We start from the raw sequence: 10,107 nt of genomic DNA on the forward strand, positions 1-10,107 counted from the left end.
GTCCAGCAACATAGCCATTATGCTAACTGCTGGTCCCAAGCATATGCCTTTCTTGTCTATTGCATACCAGGTATAGGGCCAGCTACAGGACATTCACTGTGCTAGGATGACCGTAGCTAAACATCCTGTGTGATGGGTGGTAGTCCTACTCTGTCCACTGTCCTCCTCCTAAGCTTTATACAACAGCGACTCTGGAGCCACACAGGCTGTACACAGGACGTTAGCATATCAAAGCTGGAAAACTTTCATTGCACAAAGGAGGACAATGAGGCCCAAAGATGGGGTGTGATCTGGATAGAAATTCAGATCCACTGTCTTCCTCCCTTTCCCTGACATAGCCCTTCATACTGACTAAGGACAGCAGGGCATGTGGCACTTAAACGTAACTTGTCCCTTCTCCCACGATCACAGTGAGTCACAGTAAGTGAGCTGGGGGTAGCCCAATTCAAGGGATTTAACCATTATGGTAGTTTCCATCTTCCTAAAATACAAAGGGACTTTAAAAACTTTATGAAAAGTGGAATTAAAGTATGAGTTTATTTGGTGATCCAAAAAAATGGTAGTCAATGCATAGTTTTTACATAATACTCATTTGCTTGGTATCTTTTGTGTGTTAGGTGCTGCTGTTCCCCCTTCTCAAGGCTTTTTTTTTTAAAGAGGTTTTTGCCCTAGGGCCTGCGCTTGGGGGAGGGAGAGACAGAGACTATGAGAGGGAACATGAGAAATCACCCTCCAGGGGAGATGGCCATACTGCAGTCCCTTCTCCTCCATTCTCCTTTTAGGATCTTGGGCATGCACACACACACACACGCATGCCTACGGCGATTTTCAACTCACTGGGTCCAGGACTCAAACCGCAGTCAGCCATGTGGGAGTCCAACAATATAATCGCTACTCCATCTGCTGGCCCCTTTCAAGGCTTTTTAAAGTTCATACAGTTGCTTTCTCTTTGCCAAAGTGAAGGTAGCAGTTGACAGTTGAGTGTATAGAGCAGGGAAAACGTTTGAACCAGAACCAAGCAATTTTTGCTCACAGCCATCTTTCTGGACCCTGCAGAGCCCTAGGCCACAGCAGCTTCTCATGTCCCTTTCACCTTGACTTTTAGGTAGGCATCTTCTCCAGGGGATTCACAACCTACCCCACACCTAACTGTTTTCAGGACTTAGAGACTAGAACTGTCAGCTTTCTATTCAAGTGTCTCTACTGCTTCTAGGAGTCCGCCTACTGCTGAAGGAGCTGTAAGGGCAAGAACCAAGGAAACCAAACACAGATGCCCCAATTAAAGCACCAGTGCATCGTCCACTTGCATTCCTTTTTTTAAAAAGTTTATTTCTAACATAAAAGAGCAGGGGGAACCAGCAGTTAGCGTAATGGCTATGTCACTGGACTCCCATGTAGTCGACCGTGGTTCGCGTCCTGGATCTGGTGGCTTAAAACTCACGCCAGGCATGTGTGCATGCGTGCCCAAGATCCCGAGAAGAGAATGGAGGAGAAGGGATTGTGGCATGACCATTCCCCCTGGGGGGTGATTTCTCGCTTTCTGTCTCTATGTCTCTGTCTGTCTGGCAAGCGCACGCGCCCTATAGCGAAAATCTCTCCAAAAAAAAAGAGCAGGGAAGGCATCCCAACAAGGTCTTTACGCTACATTCCAGCCCCAGCCTCAGCCAGCCTCGATTGTGGGACATGCATGTGTATCCGTTGTGTAGAGCCCTGTGATGGAAACCCAGGACCCTGTCCCATGGGTCCACTTGTGTCACTGCTGCACCAGCTGACCAGGTCCTCATTTGTATCCCTTTGAAGAAATTAGCACACTGGTTCTTATTTTTATTAATAAAATGAACATTTCACTCAGCTGTCTCACTGGGTTATTTTTTTTAAATTCTTATTTAATTTTATTTATTCGTTCATTTATTTTAATTTGACCAGAGAGAGAGAGAGAGAGAGAGAAAGATAGAGCAAGCAAGCAAGCCACCAGATCCGAGACTCAAACCGTGGTCAACCATGTGGGAGTGCCCAGCATTTTAACCACTGTGTCACCTGCTGTTTCCCCTCACTGAGTTATTAAAAAGGGTAATGAAATGCTTTATATACTCCAATTTTACTGTCATCGATCTATAATGTTTGCAAATGAATAATAGCATATACCATTTAATAAAAACATACTTCCAGGGTTTAGTCTGCCCATCAGTAAAGTTTCCATTGAACTGTCTTCTGTCTCTCCTCCTCAGCTCCTTCCTCCAGGAAATTTCAGCGAGTTTGTCTTCTTGTTCTTTTCTTTATGCTCACAGGGCTCTTTCAAGATCCCTTTCAGGGACTTCCCAGAAAACCTCCACTCAGCAGCTTCCGTTCTCGTTATTACTATTTTTTTCACGAGGTGAACAAGGAAACAAGTCCTTTGACTCTCATTGGTATACAGGTTGTAGTTTATCTTTGGCATGGGAAAGCTTGAGGGAAGACAAGTCGGAGTAGAAAGTGTTCCTTGTGGTTAGAGACAGGGGACAGGAGTGAGAGGACTATGGTATCACCTGCTTGGCAGTGACAGCTGAAGAGCTTTTAAAACCGTTTGCATCAAAAATAAAATGCAGAACCTAATATATAAGACTTATTTTCCTACGGGTTTGTATTCACCATAACTCACAGTTTGTAATGTGTGTTGACAGAGAACTGAAGCAAAATATAAATGCATCCTCTCTCTCAAAGAACACACTGAAGATAATCACTCACACCTTCTGAGCTCCTCTGAATGCCCAAATAACACTCTTACATGTGTATTCATGAAGACTAAATACTGCCTTTAGGTAAGCCAGAGCTTCTCTCAGGGCTCTGTACCCTTTCCCAGAGAAGAAAGTGACTGTGACCACAAACTTAAGAAAGTGGCTCAAAATGAGTGGTTCCTTTGAAGCCTTATGGTTTTTGTTTTGCTGTAGTGTGTGTACATTTGCCAGAGAGAGAGAGAAGAGAGGAAGTGAGAAAGCTCCTCCCATGGAGGATGGCCACTCTGGAGTTCCTTATTTCAGGCATGCACACTCATGCAGCCAGTGTGTTTTTCAAGCTGCTGGGTCCAGGAAGCAAACCACGTAGTCAGTCATGTGCCTTGTTTCCTTACCCAGCACACCATGGGCTGGCCCATGTAGCAATATGTTTTATCTTGAAAAAAATACATGTGAGTGTTGTATTTTATGGCATAACATATCTAAGTTTATTTTATTATAAAAGCGTGTCAAAATGCTCTAAATACTCTATGTTCATATCTAAAAGTATTGAAAGAATAAGTACAACGTGTAAATATGTTCATATCTAAAAGTATTGAAAGAATAAGTATAATTTGTAAATAATATAAATCTATGGTCCTAATGAAATCACATCACATGTGATTCGGTCCCAGACCTGTGTTATGTTTAAAGAAACACAGTGTAAAGTCATATACCAAAAAACCATCAAAAAGGAATTCTGTACCTGTTTCTTTTGAAGAATATGTTTTTTAAAATGTTATCAGAGGGTACGTGCGCTCGCCAGAGAGAGACCGAGATAGAGGGAGAGGGAGAAAGCACCCACAATGGGGTGTGCTCATGCCACAATCCATTCTCTACCATTTCTCCACTTCATTGGGGTTCGGGGCACACACACCCATCATGTCTTTCAAGTTGCTAGGGCTGGGATTCAAACTACACAGGTGGCCATATGGGATCTAGCTTCCTTAACCACTAGACCACAGGGCTGGCCTTCTTCTTAAGGATATTTAAAAAGACCTAATTCATAACTCCACTCAGCTGTACTTCTTGTAATTCCCTTTTCTTTCCTCCCCATATTACTCTCTCCAAAACATTATTCGTTACCACAGCATTCTCCCACTGAATCCATATCCCACACAGCTTTTACTCCCACTAAACTCCTTTCTAATCTTTCATGGTGTGGCTCTACTTAACCTTTCACTGATAGACTTTTTCTCTTTCTCCTTTCTGTCCAGTCTCTGATCCCAGAAAGACGCAAGAACAAAATGAGGCTGGGGTGAAGTTTTGTGGGTAGAGGAAAATGGGACCAACAATGACAGTTTTCTCATTGGTGGGCAGAGGAGGGAGAGCGTGATCTCTAAACATTCCCATATTAATAATTGGTATTCTGTCACATATAGATGTAAACATAGGAGTATTTTGTTCCATTTTCTGTATTGATTGCAGATCGGTGTCATGTTTTGTTCACATATTACTGGATGTTTGGGGGATAATTAGATATTGTACCTACAAGCTGACACTCATTCCATACCTTATTTATAAATGTTTCATAAATGTATTAATAGTAGTAGGATATATTTTAACCCAAAACTGTACTTCTTAATGTAAGTATAACATTTCGAGAACAAGCCTTTGGAGTCCATGTGAAATTTAAATGTCTATTCTGTTTCTCCAATGGCATATTTTGTGGAAAATGAGAACAAAAGAGATAAATCGTTCTTTTGCTAGCAGTCATTCATTGTGTGTGAACCCATGTACCTGTATGACAAATATTAGTTGGCCTCCTGTTGCATAATTTGAGGAAACTCAAGATCTTTGTGCTGAACAAGTGATACTTTCAAAATGCATACAGTGAAAATCAAGTATTGGAATCTGCTTCATAATCTTTCAGTTAAGTGTGAACCATGAACCGATTGTATCTTATTATGCAAAACAGATGAGACCATATCATTGCTGTTTTTTTTTTAAACCAGGTCCAACATTAATTACTGTGTGTATTTTTTCATGGGTGTTTTATTATACAAAGTATTCATGACCAAATTAAGACAAGCAAATTAGAATCTTCAACTAATAGCATTTATTTCACAGGTGCGTGTATTAGGTGCCTTCTATGTAACAGTCTTTAAGGTAGGTAGGTGCTTTGGGGAGAGAAAACCTATGAAAGATGGCAGGCAAGAAACAAACCCTCAAAAGTCCTAGAAACCTACGAAACTGATAGACCATTCCTACAAAGAATCATACTGCTGAGTAGAAATTGTTACGTGCCTTCAGGGGTAAGAAAAAGTTGTTCAGAGAATCCAAGAAAGCTAAGGAAGAGGAGGCAGCTGACCTTGGCACTGAGTCATATTTGGATGTGCAGAAACTCTAAAGAAGGACATTTCAGGGGAAGGGAATACTAACAAAAGCAGGAGATATTTAGATCTGTATGGCATTATTTGATTGTGCTAGAGGGGAAAGGAGTGATAAAACATGTAGTTGAAAAGATAGGTTAGATCTTCCCATGGGTTAAGGAACTTGTTATTCAGAAAGAAGTAGAGATTGGAGGCAAGGATGGGCAGGCATGTGACATGGGACTCTAGGAGTCTGCCAGGGGAGACAGCAGGCACACTTACAGGCAGCCACAGGAGAATGTTGCATGTCCTGGAGAGAGCAAGATGTTTGTCATGGCCGCGGGACATGGAGAACAAGAGACGCTGTGAGACAAGGCCAGAAAGGGAGGTTGCAGACAAATTCGGAAGGGATCTATATGCCAAGGCAGAGTTTGGTGTTTATCCTATACAGGCAGAAGGAACCAACAGAGGATTTACAAGTAAGGTAACTCTGGGAAGGGTGGAACATAGACTGGCAGAGGTTGGCAAACCTTTGATATAAACAGCCAGAGTGTAAATGTTTTAGACTTTGTGGATACATACAGTCTTTGTCACACATTCTTGTTTTTCCTTTCTTTTTTCCCCAAGTTTATTTCTTCCACGAGAGAGGAGAGAGACAGAAACAGCACTACTAACAGTATTCTCATTCTCAGCCAACCCAAGTCATGTACATGAGCCTGTCACACTCAGGAAAGTCTCTGGATGCAAACCCAGGAACTTTCCTGCATGATCCAGTGTGTTACCACTGCACCACCACCTGGCCCCTCTCTTCTGCATCTTTTTTTCTTTCCATCTTTCTCCATTTCTCCCTTCCTCCCTCTCTTCATTCCTCCTCTCCTTCTTCCTCTTCTTTTTTTTAAACAACCCTTTTAAAGTATAAAAGCATCCTTAGTTTTCAGGCCCTACAGAAGCAGGCTGCAGGCCATCATTGGCCCTCTGACCATGGCTTGCAGTCCCTGTACTAAAGTGGAAAGAGAGTGTCAGGGAAGGTCAGAGCAAGGTGTGGAGCAGAGAGTGGAAGAGAGCCTGGATTGGGGCCACGGTGAGAGAGACGTTGGGGAAGAAGTAAGTGGGATATATCTGAAGTAGAGTGAGTTACTCTCCATGATGGTTTGTGAGAAACTAGGAAGGAAAAAACAAACCAGGTTCATGGATCTGAGCCTCTGGCTTGAGAGACTAGGTAGTGGGGGTTGTGTCACTTAATGCCAAGACTGCGAAGAGTTTTGAGAAAAGGAGATGAAGTCACTTTTGAAACGGCTGAATTTGATATGTCGGTTTCATCCACAGAAAGGGTGCCCCAAGCCAGTGGGCTGTATGGGTCTAGTGTCCAGTCTCTCCCCGTCTAAAATGTGTGCCTTACAAGGAGCCTGTGAGGTCACAGAAATGTCATGAGAGTTTATAGAACAAGAAAGAGCTGGCCTTTGGGAACACAAGCTTGTAGGAATTTGGGATGATTTGGAGAGAATGAGACTGAAGTGAAAAAGAGCAGGTAGGAGGCTCCTGTGATCATCTAGGGAAGAGGAAGTGCGTGTTTCATGTTGAGGAGTGACAGTGGAACAGAAATACGATGACGGATGGGAAAGATATCATGGGACAGAATCACCAGGACTTGGCATTGTGTGCATGGAAGAAGATAGAGGCCTTCTGTGATCGTCAGCCTCAGATTCCAGTGTCAGAGGATGCTACTGCTTCGGTCCTGTTCTTTTCCTTGTTCTTGTTTTAGAAACCTAGCTAAATGACCAAGTGCTCTCAGAGTGCATAATTGGAATGCTTTTCTACCTCTTCAGTTTTTGTAAAGACCTTCTTACATGGTACAGTAGAATATAGCCATGTTCTGCCTGCAACAGTCTTGGCATATTTTCCACTAGTAGTAAAGGGAAATGTAAATAATAATAATAATAAATAAATAAAAAACAAGAGAGTATCTGAAAAGGTTAAAAAAAATTAAGATTTCAGCACAGTGACACATCTTAACCAAAGGCTTTGAAATTGTGTATGAGCCTAGAATGCCTGCAATCAAGGTAAACTTGCATGTTGCCAGCCCCCCTGTATTTCTGGATATCTAGATCTAAATTCTCTTGTGGTCTTATTTTAGCAGATCTTCCTTAAGCGTGTGAGTGCAAGGAGATACAGTAACTCCGTGCATCTGTCTTCCCAGTGCATTAAGCTGCTGTGTTAAAGTACATACATGACCACCTCTGTCCACATGTGCACTTCACTCTAACACTCACGATGCTTGGCAGATAGATTAGAAAGGGCACAAGACCTATTTTTTTGTCTGTTTGGCAATTAACCATTCACTGGCTTTTTTTGTTGTAACATGCACTTCCTTTCTCTTGTTTTCATTCAAGCTGTATACGCCATGGAAATTAATGTGGAGAAAGACAAACAAACAGGAGAGACCAAGATTCTCTCTACATCTACCATTGGCCCAGAGGGGGTCCATCAGAGAGGAGTCAAAGTCTATGATGATGGTACCAAAGTAGTGTATGAGGTGCACTCAGGAGGCACCATAGTAGAAAACGGAGTGCACAAATTAAGTGCCAAGGATGTAGAAGAGCTTATTCAGAAGGCTGGACAGTCAAGCTTAAGAGGAGGGCACGTGTCAGAAAGGACTGTGATTGCGGATGGGAGCCTCAGCCATCCTAAGGAACACATGCTCTGCAAAGAAGCCAAGTTAGAAATGGTACATAAGTCTAGGAAAGATCATTCTTCTGGGAACCCAGGGCAGCAGGCCCAAACCTCCAGTGCTGAAGGGCCAGAGGCAAACTTGGATCAGCCCGTCACCATGATTTTTATGGGCTACCAAAACATCGAGGATGAAGAGGAGACCAAAAAGGTGCTAGGCTATGATGAAACCATCAAGGCTGAATTGGTCCTCATTGACGAAGACGACGAGAAATCATTGAGGGAGAAGACAGTGACAGACGTGTCCACTATTGACGGGAACGCGGCTGAGCTTGTGTCTGGGAGGCCGGTCTCAGACACCACAGAGCCCTCATCTCCAGAAGGCAAGGAAGAGAGTCTGGCCACAGAGCCAGCCCCAGGTACCCAAAAGAAAAAGCGCTGTCAATGCTGTGTTGTCATGTGACCACTTTTTTCTTCCCTTTTCTTCTGGGCAGCCTCTGTTCTCTCCACCACTTACATAGACCTCACTGTACCACTAACTGCAATACTGTGAACTGGAAGCAAACACCTGCCTTGCCTTGCAGCTGGATTGCTTAGATCTCTCTTATTATTTTTTTTTTTCCTTTTCCTCACCTGAGAGACAACGTGCATGTGTGTGCTTCATTCTTTCCAAGAACTCGCTTTTCCTCTAAACCTTTCCTTGTGTCTTCAAGAGTGAATCGGTTCCTTACTGCTCGATTGGAATGGACTCTTCATATCGGCCAGTTATATAGTAGCCTTAATCCACTTGACTGGAATCAGACTCATGGGCACTGGGGGGTTCATTTTGTAGTGTGTTCCTGTAATGTACTCCCCACACCGCCACGTCCCTGATTTCTCACTTGCCTCCCTTGCTGTGAATCTTTGTTTTTATACAATCTTGTGTAGCAAAATGCTGTTGGCTCTAGCCAGTCGCTAGTGTAGCCAAAAAGTGGACCTTACTTAGTCTGTCCAATCTAGGGTGATGCTTTGTGCTGCCTTACCTAAGCTTCCAGATTACAGTATTGTGCACCTGTGGCTTTCCTTCTGTTAAAACAGAATGAAATTGATGTAAAAGAACCCAGTGCTTGTCACAGCTAAAATGTAACGTAGGGACTGATTCCTTAACCTGCTCGTCAACAGCTGTCTCTCTTTCTATGGCTTAACCGGTGGATCCTTTATATAAGAAGCACCATTTTGAAATTTCTAAGGACACGAAACAAATATTGTTTTAAGCATTAGTAGTGATTGATCTCCAGACTTAGGTAAATCCATGAGCCTTGTTTCTATTCTCTCAAATAATGTAAACTTTTTATATTGTTTTCTTTTTCACGGATATTTTCTGATCATGTTAATCTATTTTCGATGAGGGGATCATTTTGTGAAGTATCTCTGCAGTGACCATGTTTCTAAAACAGTCTTTCTGATCTACCGTGGTTGCCCTTGTGCTTCCACTTCGTCCTGGATGGTGCTGTAACTGCGTTCACTGTTCGTCTCACAGGCCCAGCTGATTACAAAGCCTTGCGTCTGTACTCTTTTCTTTCTGTCTCCATAGGAAAGAAAATGCTTCCAGTAACTTCAACATATGGTTGATTCATCCCCCCGAAAAAAAACAAAAAACAAACAAACAAAAAAACCCTTGTCAATTGTAAGCAATTTTAAATGATGAAGAGAGACCTGTCTTCTTAAAGTGCTTAAATTCATTGGAAAATACCAATTGAGTGGTACAAGGCTGAGCTTCTTAAAGCCTTGTTTCTTAAACTCATAGAGATTCCAGAATATCAAAGAATATTTTTTTATCTAGGCCCAAGGAACAGTTTTTGAAATAAGCTCTCAGCACTCCCCTAAGCAAACAGCCACATTATAGTAAAACCAAAGGAAAGTGATTTAGTAAAATAACAATAACATGGTGCGGAAATAAAGATGGAATATGTTAACTGATTTTAATAAGAAATATCTTAACTTTAAGTTATTTGCCCACATGTTCATAGTCTTGTTGCAAACCATTCACAAAATTGTTTATATTCCTGTAGAACGTAGTTGTGAAAAACACATGACGTATTATATCAAGTCTAACTTTCGAGGAAAGTGGATGAGGAGAAAATAAGATGGTATTGAGAGAATTTTATTACAGAACCAGTTAAATTTGCCCTATTTAGCTTGCTCAGTGCTAAAATCTATTGTTATTAATTTCTTGACTTAAAATTATATGTATTCCAGTGTCAGCCTGTGGTGGGGTGAGTAGAACATCTAGATCCCACATGGCTCCAGTTCAAGTCCTGGACCCGGCAGCTTGAGAAACATGCTGGGTGTGTGTGTATTGTGTGTGTGTGTGCGTGTGTGCCCAAAATCTGGAAAAG

General features: G+C 42.2%; 1 protein-coding gene across 6 annotated transcripts in view; it reads left to right on the top strand.

Moving 5' to 3' along the window:
* The window catches only part of PALM2AKAP2 (PALM2 and AKAP2 fusion), a 403,573-nt gene that overhangs the window by 155,341 nt on the left and 238,125 nt on the right, over positions 1-10,107 (top strand). For 4 of the 6 annotated variants that reach the window (XM_027769417.1, XM_027769396.1, XM_027769399.1 and 1 more), the window contains one exon: positions 7,453-8,148. The exons of the other annotated variants lie outside the window; for them this stretch is intronic. In XM_027769417.1, the coding sequence (XP_027625218.1) occupies positions 7,453-8,148 (696 nt within the window). The remainder of the gene's footprint in view (positions 1-7,452; positions 8,149-10,107) is intronic. 6 annotated transcript variants of the gene reach the window in all.

The sequence above is a fragment of the Tupaia chinensis genome, unplaced genomic scaffold, assembly GCF_000334495.1.
Source record: "Tupaia chinensis unplaced genomic scaffold, TupChi_1.0 Scaffold000081_1, whole genome shotgun sequence".
Taxonomy (NCBI): domain Eukaryota; kingdom Metazoa; phylum Chordata; class Mammalia; order Scandentia; family Tupaiidae; genus Tupaia; species Tupaia belangeri.